The 16,268-nt window shown below is 46.5% G+C and overlaps 1 protein-coding gene across 1 annotated transcript in view; it reads right to left on the bottom strand.

The window, feature by feature from the left end:
• Positions 1-16,268, bottom strand: part of LOC122927160 (protein unc-13 homolog A-like) — a 2,447,183-nt gene that overhangs the window by 672,201 nt on the left and 1,758,714 nt on the right. Inside the window, 1 exon segment of the mRNA XM_044278759.1 lies at positions 714-857. Within this exon segment, the coding sequence (XP_044134694.1) occupies positions 714-857 (144 nt within the window).

Here is a 16,268-nt window from a genome sequence, read left to right as displayed (position 1 = left end):
CTTGTAATTGTAATGTCAAATATGTATATTTACTTGTATATAAAGTGCAAGTGCTGCCAAAAATTCCTGTAGGAAAGAATGTTTCCTAACAATTTTTCCTCAAAATTTTTTTATCTTCGGTTTTGTGTGTATTATTGTCAGTCTATAAAAGTGGCGTACTACTCGGACAACATCATTCCCAGCAGCAACCTGGGAGTCCAAAATGCATCCAGATATCCTCCCCATGTTGTTCCCGAACCATTTGAGTGGTGTTTCTATCAATTTCTGACCTTTTCCTGTGAACCAGACACCCTCCCCTCTTCAGAACAGTGCCTGGTTTAATGCTTGGGTTCACCCATTGACTTCCATTGTGCTCAGGTGCTCTGTAGAGCACCCGAGCATACCAAAGTGTTCTACTCGAGCACCCGAGCACTTTGGTGCTCAATACTAGTTCCCATGCTTTAAGTAACCCAGTATTAACGTGTTGTTTAGGGACATGTCACAGCTGAGGCCAGCCATTGACTGCAGCTGTAGTTACACATTGAAGTGAATGGGAGCAGTGCGGAAGTTACCAAATCCGTCTACTACACAATGTAGCTTCCATGAGACAGCTGATTAGTTGAGGGTGCGGGTTGTCACCTATCCTGAGGACATGTGATCAATAGTAAAATCCTTGAAAACTTTTAAAGATTATAGAAAACATAGCACACAAAATGTGAAATAAATGATCATACCTTGGCAAATCTGCGCATATAATGTCCAACAATTTGAGGATCTGGACATTCCAATTTCTTAATTATTTCAAAGCTCTGGTTGAGTTGTGAGAAAACATCCACGACGGAGCAGGAAAAGAGAGCATGTTCTGAGGTCTGCTGAAACTGGAATGGAAACAATGGGACACAATTATGAAAACTTTCTAAAATAAAAGCAACCTTTGTTGCTAGAGGATCAATAACAGAACAGCTTTCATTTCTTATTCTGCTCTTGAAAAATTAAGGTTGTGCTGTGATTGGATGCCATGGCCTACAAAGACAGTTTTTCCACTGTTATCAGCTGCTGGGGAGGACCTGGCTTTTATCATTTACTTATAGTCCCTGGCTGTCAGGAATGTGACCTTGCACGCTGCCTGCTTCTGCGTCCTCCGTCCTTCAACACATAGACGGACCATGCCTAACAACCTTATTTTAAGCACAGGTAAAAATAGGCAATACAGGGAACAAAACTGTGGAATTAAATACACAGTGAAAAGTTGAAATAGGGCCACCAAGGAGATATTAATCACCACAATCCAATACTCCCCCCAAAAAATAATATGACAGTTATACTTTAAGAACACAGCCAGCTTTTACTTTTAGGACCAAGCATTAGGGGTGAACGAACCTGTACCACCCTGTTCTGGTTCATACCATAAATTACAGTGTCCGGGTACCCAAACCCGATACAGACATTGTCACAAAATTCTGTGTTCGTGTTCGGTGTTCAGAGTTTAAATAAAGTGTGTTGAAGGGCTGCAGAGCAGCCAATCAACACGCGTTTAAGCTGTAGGCACTTGGAAGCCATCACAGTCATCCCTAGTATTGGATCACGTGGTGCGCCGCCATTCTGCTACAGTATGTGTAGGGACAGGATGTTAATGCACTGAGGAACAGTGTTAGGCTTTTATTTATTTTTATAACTGTGAGTGACCTGTAGGCATTTATGTGGGTGCAATACAGCACCTTTGCACCAGTGACAGGAAATACAATACTTAATCGGGCTGTTCAGTCTGAGGGTGACCTGTAGGCATTTTTGGTCGGTACAATCCAACACCTTTGCACCAGTGACACATAAATACAACATTTAATTGTGCTTCCAAAGTCCACTGGTGCATCGTCTTACTATAATAGCAGAGTAAATCAGTCTGTAATTGTGTTGGTGACACAAAGCCATAAAAAAAAAAAAAAAAAAAAAAAAAAAACAGCACATTTTCATCCCTCTTACTGTAATAGCAGAGTAAATTACGTGGTAGAGTCTCTTCACTGGTTACCAAGACATGACGTTAAGCCCACCCTGGGAGTACATAAGGTCAGCTTGGCACAGTTTACACAGACACCTCCTGTCCACACGGGCACAGGGAGGCCCGAGGAGTGAGTGAAGTTGGTCCATGCTACCTTTGGCGTAACTCTGCACTCGCTCACAACTCTGACAAACTGCAATAGCCTTTTCACTGCCCCAGTGAAACAGCGCTCTGTCAGCCCAGTAGACTGCCACTAATTCCTCTTTAGATATAAGCCGGTCCCCTAGTGGGATTATATAGGAGCAGGAACCAACCCCAGGTAGCTATAACTATGCCGAAACACGAACTGGGATGGGGATTAGTGATCGAGAAACAAGAACAGCGCAAGATTAAATTATATATTTAATTGCCTTTAGGGCGCACTAGACATAACAATATATACACATAGATTATATACAATGGTCGGATGTGCAAATAAACCTGACGTGGTACAAACAGGGTTAAACAGAGCAAAAGTAAGTTACCAGGTGGATGAGTAGTCCTTTGGGTTATGATGATGAATTATTAGTTGCTATAGTCCTTAGCTGTAGTTGCACGGGAGGCAGTGAGGACACCGAGTTCCCAGGTCCCTCCAAACATATTACACAACGTGACTCCCCTTCAGAGACAGACGCTGGCCTCTGGCCTGCATGGGCCTTTTCACCTGTAGTCGGCCACTTCCCTCCCTCCCCCTGGAAGGACCTAATTTCCCCTGTGTCCGGTGAGACAACTCAGAATCACAAAACCCATGAATCGTAGCTCCTCACCGGAAGATCACAGGGAGATGGTTTTGGCAGTACCGTATCCGGCTGGGTTCCGGCTACAAGTGGAGACCAAACATGCTGCTGTTATTAGGTTCCCACTGGAAGATCTCCCACTGGCATTCATCCTGCCAGAGAAGTGAGTTGTGGGGTGTGAAAGATAAACATGTGGCTGCCCTTTGAAGCAGGGCCCCCTGTGGAGTTCGATGTTCTCTGCCCACTTCTGGAGCAAATGGCAGGAATGAAATCATAACTCCACATTCTTCGCAGTGACATAAAGCCATATTTTGGGTTTCCAAGGTCCACTGTTGCATCCGTCGTATTTTAATAGCAGAGTAAATCAGTATGTTAATTTTGTCGGTGACATAAAGCCATTTTTTTGGGGTTCCAAATCCCACTGTTGCATCTGTCCTATTGTAATAGCAGACTAAATCAGTCTGTTAATTGTGTCGGTGACACAAAGCAATTTTTTTTTTTATAATAACACTGCATTATAAGGGTCCATTCACACATCCGTGTGTGTTTTGCAAATCCACGGATCCGCAAAACATGGACAGCAGCAATGTGCGTTCCGCATTTTGCAGACCGCACATTTCCGGCACTAAGAGAATATGCCTATTCTTGTCCGCTATTGCGGACAAGAATAGGACATGTTCTATTTTTTTCAGGATCGGAATTGCGGACCCGGAAGTGCGGGTCCACAATTCCAATCGGGGCCTCACGTTGTGCGGTCCCATAGAAATGTATGGGTCCGCAATTCCGTTCCGCAAAATGCATAATGGAATTGCGGATGTGTGAATGGAGCCTTACTGTAATAGCAGAGTTAATCAGTCATTTAATTGTGTTGGTGACACAAAGCCATTTTGGGGGGTTCATCACACTACATTTGCATCCGTGTCACAGAAATACAACTGTTTGTCTGAATTTCCAATCTGATATAAACACACCCAAAATGGGTTGTTTTATATATAAAAGTACTTCCATTCATCCTTGCTTTTGAGGTAATTTTGACGCCTGATACAAACAGTGTTGGGGTGTTATTTATTTCATACATTAAAGTACTTCCATTTATCCTTGCTTTTGGGGTGAATTTGCAGTCTGATACAACCAGTTTTAGGATGTGTTAATTTAAAATATAATATATAAAAGTACTTCAAATCATCTTTGCTTTTGAGGTGAATTTACAATCTGATATAAACACACCCCAAAACTGGTTGTTTGATATATAAAAGTACTTTTATTCACCCTTTGCTTTTGGGGTTAACTTACAGTCTGATTAAACCAGTTTTGGGTTGTGTTAATTTTAATTGTATAAAAGTATGTCCATTCATCCTTGGGGTGAATTTGTGGCCTGATACAGTTATAATTCATTTATAAAAGTACTTTTATTCATCCTTTCTTTAGAATACATTTTTAGTCTGATTCAAACAGTTTAGTCTGATTCAAACGGTTTGTTTATTTCATATATAAAAGTACTTTCATTCATCCTTGCTTTTAGGGTAAATTTGCAGTCAGATACAACCAGTTTTGGTGTGTTAATCAGGGGCATAGCTAGAAATGCATGGGCCCCATAGCAAAAAAAATGTATGGGCCCCCCCCAGCCCCCACATATCTACCGGGCCTCCCACCACCCCTTCTAGAGCTCTCACTCAAACACCCATCCTAGATCTCCCACCATCATGAGCAGTTTCACACTTGCAAGTAGTTTCACACTTGCGGCAGGACAGATCCGACAGGCTGTTCAGCCTGTCGGATTCGCCCTGCCGCTATTAGAGCCTTGCCGCCACTCCATCCCCATTGACTATAATGGGGACGGAGCTCCGTTGCAGCGCGGCAGTGTGCGGTGAAAGGCTGGGGGCCGAAAAGTACTGCAAGTCCGATTTTTTTCATCCGGTGGCCTTTCACCGCGCAGTGCCGTGCTGCGCCGGAGCTCCGCCCCCATCCCCATTATAGTCAATGGGGACGGAGCAGCGGTCCCGCAAAATAGCGGCAGGACGGATCCGACAGGCTGAACAGTATGTCAAATCCATCCTGCCGCAAGTGTAAAAGTACCCTTAGTCTGTCATATAAGGGGGGGGGGGGAAGAAACCCCAGAACTAGAGTCTGCCCCTCAAAAGAAGAAAGGGGCGCCCTCCTTATCACTTCTGGCATCTCTTTTTAACTTCAGATCATCAGACTCTCACTTACTAATTACAGCACACACCCCTGTAGTGTCCACCATCAGACAGGGGAGGGAAGAAACCCCAGTTGGGGGGCACACTCTAGTTCTTGGGTTTCTTCCCTCCCCTCTCTGATGGTGGACACTAGAGAGGCGTGTGTGTAAATTTGTAATTAGTGAGAGACTGAAGTTAGAAAGAGCTGCCTGCAGACCTGCAATGATAAGGAGGGCACCCCTTGCTTCTCTTGGGGGCCCCACTCTGCAGGCAGCTCTTTTTAACTTCAGAATTCAGATCAAGTATCTCAGAAATCATAAGTTCTCACTTTCTTTCACTTACTTTTATTTAGAGCACACTAGTCACAGCAGGCAGCAGGTACAAACTGGCAGGACTGGAGACTGGAGTGAAGACCAGTTGAGGAGGAGGCAGGAGCAAGAAGCAGAGAGAAGAGGACCAGTCCAGGCACAGGCTGGCAGCAGTAGCAGTGCGAGACTGAGACTGTGACACTCTCAACTCGGTCAATCTCAGTCAGACACTGCTGAGCTGCTCAGACTGGTTTCCAGCAGTTAGAGAGCGGGAATCTGACTGGCACCAGTGTGGCCGACGGGACCACTCCCTCCCTAGTCCCTCCACTCCAGGTACAACCCCGGCCTGGCCCCCTCCACCACCTGAGTCCGCCTCCCTCTGCTGCTTCTCCAACCTGGTGGCTGGCTGGCACCATTCCCTCCTCCATCCACTCAGGTACACCCCCAGTCCGGCCCCCTCCACTGCCTACCTCATCTGTGCTGCTCACCTGCTCTGACTGCTCCTGACTCCTTCCCAGCCAGGCCCGAGCCGGCCTGGGCCACGGATGGACCGCCCACTAATTGTGCCCGCCCACTAATTGTGCCCGCCCTCGGTCCTCCCCTAGCCTGCCCTGCAGCTCACAATGGATTCCGTAACTTAGGATTCCTATGCTGGTGCCTGGCTCCGCCTCCGTCCCTCAGGTATGCCCCCGTTCCGGCCCCCTCCACCGCCTACCTTATCTGCTGCTCATGCGCCCTGCTCCAGTCCTGACTCCTTCTCCCCAGCCAGGCCCGAGCTGCGGACCGCCTGCGCCACGCGGCTCTGGCCTGGCTGCCTGTGTGTAGTGTGTGTGTAAATAAAAAATCAACAGAAGGCGGCCCGGACGGGCCCCCAGTGGCATAGGGCCCCATAGCCACTGCTATGGTTGCTATGGTGATACCTACGCCACTGGTGTTAATTGTAAATATATAAATATACTTTCATTCATCCTTGCTTTTAGGCCTCATGCACACAACCGTTGTTCGTGTCCGCATCCGAGCAGCAGTTTTTGTGGCTCGGGTGCGGACCCATTCACTTCAATGGGGCCGCAAAAGATGCGACCAGCACTCCGTTTGCTGTCCGCATCCGTTGCTCCGTTCCGAGGCCCCGCAAAAACAATAGCATGTCTTATTCTTGTCCGTTTTGTGGACAAGAATAGGCATGTCTGGGGGCGGAGCCTAACCGCTGACCAAGACGGAGGCTTGAGCAGGAGCTCTCTCCCATCTAACCCACATTACGTTGCTTTTGCACACCACAAGCGGATCCAAAATGGTCAAGATCGGTAGAGACAGGTCCAGAGAGGCCCCCGACACCCCAAGATCCAAGAAACATCAAGGGGATATGGACAAATTTTTCAGTAAGAAGTCAGCTCTGTCTCCTGCCCGCGCAGCTAAGATGGCGGCCCGCCGCTTAGAGAAGGAAGCAGAGCGGGAATCTGAGCAGGATGAAGGAGAAGCTGATTATACAGAAGCCCCTGAGGAGGATTCAGCACATGAAGATAGCGGCACCCTCACCAAAGCCTTTTTCAAAGAGACTCTATCCCAAGCTTTGGCTCCCCTGCTTCAGGAGGTACGTGACCTAAGACACGACATGAGGGCCCTGGGTAACCGGGTTGAGCAACTAGAGACCCGACAGGAACATGCCGCGGCTCACAGTGCCGGACTGATTACATCTATGGAAGCACAAGTCTCCTCTCTTAATAATGCTTTTCTCATGATCGAAGATCAAGAGAACAGAAGCAGGCGCAGGAACATTAGATTGAAGGGGCTTGATGAATCGATCGTCCCTAACGAATTAGAAACAGCTGCTAGGTCCCTATTCGCCACTCTACTAGGGGACAATAGAGCTTCAGAGATCATTATTGAGCGTATCCATCGCTCACTACGTCCCATACCCAAAGAGGGTGAAGCCCCAAGAGATGTGATTTGTGGATTGCTGAGCTACAGGGATACAGCAGCCATATTACAGGCAGCCCGCAGAAACACAGATCTAAAAATGGGCGATTCACCATGTGGCGCTGTTCCAGGACATTGCTTCGTCTACCTTAGCAAAACGCAGGATTTTAAAACCGCTGACTGACCATCTCAGGGATAACAATATATTGTATAAGTGGCTGTACCCGTTCGGGGTCACCTTTGCCAGAAACGGCCGTCGCTGCACTGTTCGCACTCCACAGGACTTACCTCATGTGTGGAGAGTTCTGGACGTTTCTCCCATGAAGATTGATAATTGGCTTGCAGTGGATATTGCGGTCCCCAAACTTCCTCAACAGCTCGTCCAAGAAGCCTGGTCGTTACAGGTTAAACAGAAATCGCCTAATAACAAAAGGCAGCAAGGGAGGAGAGACCCCATTTGATTTCATTGGAACTTGTGCAGAACATTTTTCAGTCTCTCTTGCGCAAGATTTTCAGGAGGACATACTGTAATTTTCGCCTGCAGCAAAGATGTTCCTCCTCCAGCGGTACCGCAGGTTTTCCCCTTCCGCATCTTTAAGCTCTTTTTATTTATTGTTTCATTTAACGTTTTATATTTCTAACAGCTTGGATCCTTCTATCGGAAAGCTAGTGCTTTAAGATATGCTCTAACCTAGGTGTGCATTCCTTTAGCTATCTTATTTTCAGTCCTATTCGCTAATGTCTGTTTTTGTCTCAGGAAAGTAATTTCTTGTAATTGGTAATGTGGGTTGTGATGATCCGGGTTAGGATACACCTCAGTCCCTACATGATGATGTGTCGTGGTTCGCAGCGATGGCGTCTAATCGTTGTCAATCACTCATACCGTTCACCTGTTCACATAGTTTGTTCGGTTACCGTACTTGTTATGAGTTTTATCATTCCCCACATAGGGGCACTCAGCTCTAAGTTAGGTTACATGGTCACTCCATTCGATAGCTACACTCACTACTCCTCTGTTCAGCGTAGATCCAGTCTGCTAGCTTTAAGGAAGGTTTCGCTCCTATATCTACCTACTCAGATTTCTAGACAGCAACCCCCATCCTACTCCTCATGACAGATCTACACATAACCACTTTTAATGTCAGAGGCTGCAACACTCCTCAGAAACGTTCGCAAGTTCTCACTCTCCTGAAGAAGATTGGAAGTGACATCTGTTTTCTCCAGGAGACCCATTTCAAAACGAATAAAATCCCACAAATGCCTAAATGGAAGTATTCGCAATGGTATCACAGCACACATAGTTCTGCTTCTAGGGGCGTCACTATAGCAATTAGCAAGAACGTTCCGTTCGTGGTGACAATCGTTCAGCAGGACCCTGAAGGTAGATTCCTATTCGTGAAAGGTAAAATTGGTCACCTAGTAGTATCTCTTGCTTGTTTATATGCTCCCAACACCAGACATCACAGTTGGCTCAAGGACACCTTATCCAAATTTAATGTATTTGCAGAAGGGATCAAAATATTAGGAGGAGATCTAAACGTCTCTCTTTGTCCTCAACTTGATTCATCCTTAGGTACTTCCACTAAATCTCAGAAAACACTAGGAGGAATTCATAAGTTGCTAAAAGACATGTATCTCACAGACACTTGGAGATCGCTTAATGCCACAACCAGAGATTATTCATATTATTCGGCTGTTCACCAGTCCTATCATAGATTGGACTACATTTTCCTCTCTAACACCCATTTGGCTATGTTGAAAAAATCAGTCATAGGCCCGATCATAGTATCTGATCATGCCCCGGTCACATCCTCACTAAACTTTTCCTGTCTCCCAGCTAGGGAATGGGTTTGGAGGCTAAATGAAACACTACTTGACTCTGATACACATGTTAGGGACATTGCCCTTAAATTATCATATTACTTCCAAGAGAACACCCCACAGGACACTTCCCTACCCATTATCTGGGAAGCCCACAAGGCATTCATCCGTGGAGAGTTCATTGCACTTGGCTCCAAAGTTAAAAAAGAGAGGCAGAAAAGGCTTGATTCTCTTATCCACCAGATCTCTGCGATTGAATCCATTCAGAAGCAATCTAGGAGATCTGCTGCGTCTGAGGAACTTGCCTCACTGAGGAGACAGCTGAAAGAGCTACTCAACATCAAGTGTGCTAAGGCCTATCAATACACGAAGTTCAAACAGTACATGCACGGAGATAAGGGAAATAAGTTTATGTCGCACCTGATCAAACAGAGGAAAGATGCCCAGTTTGTCACCTCAATCAAAACTAAAGATGGAAATACAGTATTGTCCACTGTAGATATAGCAAAAGAATTTTGCTCTTTTTATGGTGAGTTATACAATCTAGATTCTGGAGTAGATAAATCCTCCAACATGCCATCTAATCTGGTGAGAGAGAAACAGATAGATAGCTTTCTTGAGAGGTTAAAGCTCCCCAAAATTAGCCAAGAAGACTGCGCCTCATTATTACAACCGATAACTGAGATAGAAGTACAAAAAATTATTAAAAGTATGCCCCTAGGTAAGGCCCCAGGTCCAGATGGACTACCAATTGGTTATTATAAAAAACTATTACATATTCTATCGCCACAATTAGTCAAATGGTGTCATGCTTTATCCTTAGGTGAATCCCTTCCTAAACAATCACTGGAAGCTATAATTACCATAATCCCGAAAGAAGGCAAAGACAGTAGCGATTGTGGTAATTATAGGCCCATATCCTTGCTCAACATAGACGTAAAGGTCTGGGCAAAAATTTTAGCGTCCAGGCTTAGCTCCATTATTCCCAGAATTATTAATAATGAGCAGGCAGGATTTGTGAAAGGGAGGGAAGGAAACTCCCAATCCTGTAGTCTTATAAATGCCATACACTGGGCCAAGAAGAACGCTAAACCCCTAGTATTATTAAGCACTGACGCTGAGAAAGCGTTCGACCGTGTAAGCTGGCTATACATGCAACGAACGTTAAACAGATTTGGAATCCCTGATTCGTTCATCAAAGCTATAATGACGCTTTACCATAACCCTAGTGCCAAAGTGAGGGTAAATGGTACCCTATCCAAGCCCTTCTCTATCACCAACGGCACAAGACAGGGCTGTCCCTTGTCACCTTCCCTGTTCATCATAGTGATGGAAACACTTCTGCAGGCATTCAGAGATAACCCAAATATCTGCGGCCTAACACTGAACAAAACTGAACATAAATGTGCGGCCTTTGCAGACGACTTAATGCTCCTAATTTCGAACCCTAAACAAGCACTACCCCATGTACTAGACCTCTTCTCCACCTTTGGTACTGTCTCTAATTTTAAAATAAACTATTCAAAATCGGTAGCAATGGGGGTAGCTTTGTCTTCCCAAATGGCCCATTCTCTCAAGACTTCTTCTCCCTTTAAATGGAATGATACATCTCTCACTTATTTAGGTATTGAACTCACGAAGGACCCTTCTGACCTATTTAAAATGAATCATGCACCCCTTTTGAAAAAGATACAAACCCAACTCCAAACATTAACTTTACCATGGGTTTCCTGGATTGGGCGAAAGAACTTATTGCAGACGTATATTGTTCCAAAACTGATTTATCTTCTACAAATGGTTCCCATACATGTCCCTTACTCGTACTTTCAGAAAGTTAGACAAACATTTGCCTTATTTCTCTGGAAGGGCAAAAAACCCAGGGTAGCACACGATAAGCTAATTAGAACACGTCCAAATGGGGGAATGGGTCTCCCTGATATACACTATTATTATAAAGCTATACAACTGAAACGATGGCTACAAGTATGTATTCCCAAGTACCGTTCAATTGGAGTAGACATAGAGCTAGATCTTATGTCCAGTAAACAACAGGCAGGATTATGGGGAATCACTACCCCCAACAATCCCCCTTTGGGTTTGTCTAAAGGCCTGTTTCTAACTGTACGTCATCTACAGTCAGAAGTTCACCTACTTTCAGACCCCCCAGTCAAGTTGCCCGTTAGTCTCACACCATTTCTCATCAAGCCTAGTTTACCTGATATTCCACAATTCTGGAACACTCTAAAGGACGTAGCTTTGCTGGATCTGATGTCAGACTTAAAACGGAAAGAGAAAGTTTCCATTCTTGACTACAATTCTGCTATAAAAGGTGATTTCCTAGCTGGACTTGAATTTGATAATATGTGTCAGGGTCTCCGTTCGAAATTTAGTGCCACGCATACCCCATCCTGGTTTGAACAATTGTCCTCCCACGATTCCCTACCTAGACATTGTATGTCTCTCTTATACAAATGGCTAATTCCCAAAAGAGGGAAGAGTACTCCAGCTTTCATAAAAACTTGGGAAAGTGATTTGAATTGTTCACTATCTCCAAAGGAGATGGATCTTGCGCTTCTAAGATCTCATGGGTTCTCAAGATGTATAAAAGTGCAAGAACACTCTTTTAAAACCCTCACTAGGTGGTATAATGATCCTCACAAATTATTTAGAATGGGGTTTGCAGAAAACGATTTATGTTGGAGATGCGGGTCCCAGACAGGCACACTAGGTCATATTATGTGGAGTTGCCCTGTGATCCACAATTACTGGAAACAAATTGAGCAAAAAATGAATGTGATCTGTGGCACTACAATCGAGCTGACTCCTCTCTCAGTCCTTCTCTGGCTCCCTTCCAAGAAATGGAAGCCCTCGAAATTCGACTTGCCTACTATACTTGTCCAGTCAGCAAGGTTATTAATACCGGCTAACTGGCTCAACACCTCCCCCCCTTCGCTTAAAAGTTGGTTTGAAAAGGTCGACCAGGTTTTTCTGATGGAGGAATTAGCTAGCTGGGCTACCAGAACACATGGGAAGTTCTTAACTTTGTGGAGCCCGTGGAAAACTTTCCGCGACTCTAGGACCCCCTAGGAGCACCATATCCTGAGTCCTAACTCCATTCCCCCTCAGATGAGAAACTGACATTACCTTCATATCCCTTTAGCTGAGTACCATAGGGTATCTTTTACCCCTTCCTCTTAATTTTGGAGTGTTTGGCTTGTGATCGAGTCATTAGGTTAGTAACTAGTGCGCTATCTCTGACAATTTATTCCTGGAGTATGTGTGTTACTTCTTTAAGATAGCATCCAGTCACCATTAAGGAGTGTCCCAGAGTATTATGTAACTGTATTATTCTCGCCATGTATTTACGCAGTGTAATATTGCTAATTTGATATGTGCTGAGTTCCAACCTTTGTTTGTTTTTGTACATGCAACTTGTCTACACTTGATTTGAATGTTGTATGTGCTACTTATATTGTACCCCTCCCCCTTTTTTACCTTTCCTTCTCCCCACTCCTTCTACCCTCCCCCCCTCCCTCCCCCCCCCCACACTTCTCCTCATCTCTGCATATGACCTCTTCTATGTATTGGAATTTATGCTTGATGTTATTACGACCTCATCATATCGTCATTTTCATTTTGTATGATTTATTGAATTCCATAAATAAAAAGAGATTTGTTAAAAAAGAATAGGCATGTCTACAATGGGCCGCCCGTTCTTTTCCGAAAATTGCAGAATGCACATGGGCGGCTTCTGTTTTTTTGCGGATCCGCAGTTTGCGGACAGTTTCTGGACAGTCATTCCCAAGTGGCTCCGAGGGTGGGTTCCTGCACCCACAAACCCAAGGTACACAATTGTCCAGCCAGGGCACAGTTCTGGAGGATGACGAGGTGGAGGATGAGGAGATGGAGGAGGAGGAACCATATTCACAGCAGGGTGGCACCCAGACAAGCTCATGGCCATCACTGGTGCGTGGATGGGGGAATACAGAGGACACAGACAATGCACCTCCCACAAAGGAATGCTTTTTGTTGCCTCTGGGCAGCCTGGCACACATGAGCGATTACATGCTGCAGTGTCTCCACAACGATAGCCGAGTTGCCAACATTCTAACTTGTGCTGATTACTGGGTGGCCACGCTGCTGTATCCCCGTTACAAGGACAACGTACTGTCCTTAATTCCCTCACTGGAGTGTGATCGTAAGATGCGCGGGTGCAAGCGCACGCTGGTAGACACGCTGCTGGTGGCATTCCCACCTGACAGCGGGGCACAGTGGAAGCACAAGGCGAAAGCAGAGGACGAGGAAGAGGTCGCCAACGCAGCTGGGGCACCGCCAGCACCTCAGAAGGCAGGGTTAGCATGGCCGAAATGTGGAAAAGCTTTGTCAGCACGCCACAACAACCAGCACTACCAGCTGATATGGAATGTCTTAGCAGGAGGCAGCATTTTACCATGGTGGAGCAGTATGTGTAAATGACAGGTCTGCCCCCTTCAATTTCTGGGTCTCCAAATTAGGCACATGGCCTGAGCTTGCCCTTTACACCTTGGAGGTGCTGGCCTGCCCTGCAGCCGGTGTATTGTCTGAACGTGTGTTTAGCACTAGAGTTGAGCGGACACCTGGATGTTCGGGTTCGGCAGGTTCGGGACCTGAACTTGACCCGAACTTGAACCTGAACCCGAACTCCATTGAAGTCAATGGGGACCCGAACTTTTGGCCACTAAAAGGGCTCTAAAATAGCCCTGGAAAGAGCTAGAGGGCTGCAAAAGGCATCAACATGGTCTTAAGAGCATGGCAAATGCTCTGCAAACAAATGTGGATAGGGAAATGAATTAGGATGTGTTAATTTAAAATATAATATATAAAAGTACTTCAATTCATCTTTGCTTTTGAGGTGAATTTACAATCTGATATAAACACACCCCAAAACTGGTTGTTTGATATATAAAAGTACTTTTATTCACCCTTTGCTTTTGGGGTTAACTTACAGTCTGATTAAACCAGTTTTGGGTTGTGTTAATTTTAATTGTATAAAAGTATGTCCATTCATCCTTGGGGTGAATTTGTGGCCTGATAAAGTTTTGGGATGTATTTAATTCATTTATAAAAGTACTTTTATTCATCCTTTCTTTAGAATACATTTTTAGTCTGATTCAAACAGTTTAGTCTGATTCAAACGGTTTGTTTATTTCATATATAAAAGTACTTTCATTCATCCTTGCTTTTAGGGTAAATTTGCAGTCAGATACAACCAGTTTTGGTGTGTTAATCAGGGGCATAGCTAGAAATGCATGGGCCCCATAGCAAAAAAAATGTATGGGCCCCCCCCAGCCCCCACATATCTATCGGGCCTCCCACCACCCCTTCTAGAGCTCTCACTCAAACACCCATCCTAGATCTCCCACCATCATGAGCAGTTTCACACTTGCAAGTAGTTTCACACTTGCGGCAGGACAGATCCGACAGGCTGTTCAGCCTGTCGGATTCGCCCTGCCGCTATTAGAGCCTTGCCGCCACTCCATCCCCATTGACTATAATGGGGACGGAGCTCCGTTGCAGCGCGGCAGTGTGCGGTGAAAGGCTGGGGGCCGAAAAGTACTGCAAGTCCGATTTTTTCATCCGGTGGCCTTTCACCGCGCAGTGCCGTGCTGCGCCGGAGCTCCGCCCCCATCCCCATTATAGTCAATGGGGACGGAGCAGCGGTCCCGCAAAATAGCGGCAGGACGGATCCGACAGGCTGAACAGTATGTCAAATCCATCCTGCCGCAAGTGTAAAAGTACCCTTAGTCTGTCATATAAGGGGGGGGGGGGGGAAGAAACCCCAGAACTAGAGTCTGCCCCTCAAAAGAAGAAAGGGCGCCCTCCTTATCACTTCTGGCATCTCTTTTTAACTTCAGATCATCAGACTCTCCCTTACTAATTACAGCACACACCCCTGTAGTGTCCACCATCAGACAGGGGAGGGAAGAAACCCCAGTTGGGGGGCACACTCTAGTTCTGGGGTTTCTTCCCTCCCCTCTCTGATGGTGGACACTAGAGAGGCGTGTGTGTAAATTTGTAATTAGTGAGAGACTGAAGTTAGAAAGAGCTGCCTGCAGACCTGCAATGATAAGGAGGGCACCCCTTGCTTCTCTTGGGGGCCCCACTCTGCAGGCAGCTCTTTTTAACTTCAGAATTCAGATCAAGTATCTCAGAAATCATAAGTTCTCACTTTCTTTCACTTACTTTTATTTAGAGCACACTAGTCACAGCAGGCAGCAGGTACAAACTGGCAGGACTGGAGACTGGAGTGAAGACCAGTTGAGGAGGAGGCAGGAGCAAGAAGCAGAGAGAAGAGGACCAGTCCAGGCACAGGCTGGCAGCAGTAGCAGTGCGAGACTGAGACTGTGACACTCTCAACTCGGTCAATCTCAGTCAGACACTGCTGAGCTGCTCAGACTGGTTTCCAGCAGTTAGAGAGCGGGAATCTGACTGGCACCAGTGTGGCCGACGGGACCACTCCCTCCCTAGTCCCTCCACTCCAGGTACAACCCCGGCCTGGCCCCCTCCACCACCTGAGTCCGCCTCCCTCTGCTGCTTCTCCAACCTGGTGGCTGGCTGGCACCATTCCCTTCTCCATCCACTCAGGTACACCCCCAGTCCGGCCCCCTCCACTGCCTACCTCATCTGTGCTGCTCACCTGCTCTGACTGCTCCTGACTCCTTCCCAGCCAGGCCCGAGCCGGCCTGGGCCACGGACGGACCGCCCACTAATTGTGCCCGCCCACTAATTGTGCCCGCCCTCGGTCCTCCCCTAGCCTGCCCTGCAGCTCACAATGGATTCCGTAACTTAGGATTCCTATGCTGGTGCCTGGCTCCGCCTCCGTCCCTCAGGTATGCCCCCGTTCCGGCCCCCTCCACCGCCTACCTTATCTGCTGCTCATGCGCCCTGCTCCAGTCCTGACTCCTTCTCCCCAGCCAGGCCCGAGCTGCGGACCGCCTGCGCCACGCGGCTCTGGCCTGGCTGCCTGTGTGTAGTGTGTGTGTAAATAAAAAATCAACAGAAGGCGGCCCGGACGGGCCCCCAGTGGCATAGGGCCCCATAGCCACTGCTATGGTTGCTATGGTGATACCTACGCCACTGGTGTTAATTGTAAATATATAAATATACTTTCATTCATCCTTGCTTTTAGGCCTCATGCACACAACCGTTGTTCGTGTCCGCATCCGAGCAGCAGTTTTTGTGGCTCGGGTGCGGACCCATTCACTTCAATGGGGCCGCAAAAGATGCGACCAGCACTCCGTTTGCTGTCCGCATCCGT

The sequence above is a fragment of the Bufo gargarizans genome, chromosome 1, assembly GCF_014858855.1.
Source record: "Bufo gargarizans isolate SCDJY-AF-19 chromosome 1, ASM1485885v1, whole genome shotgun sequence".
Classification (NCBI taxonomy): domain Eukaryota; kingdom Metazoa; phylum Chordata; class Amphibia; order Anura; family Bufonidae; genus Bufo; species Bufo gargarizans.
The sequence above is the reverse complement of the archived record's forward strand: the minus strand, read 5'-3'. Positions and strand labels throughout refer to the sequence as shown.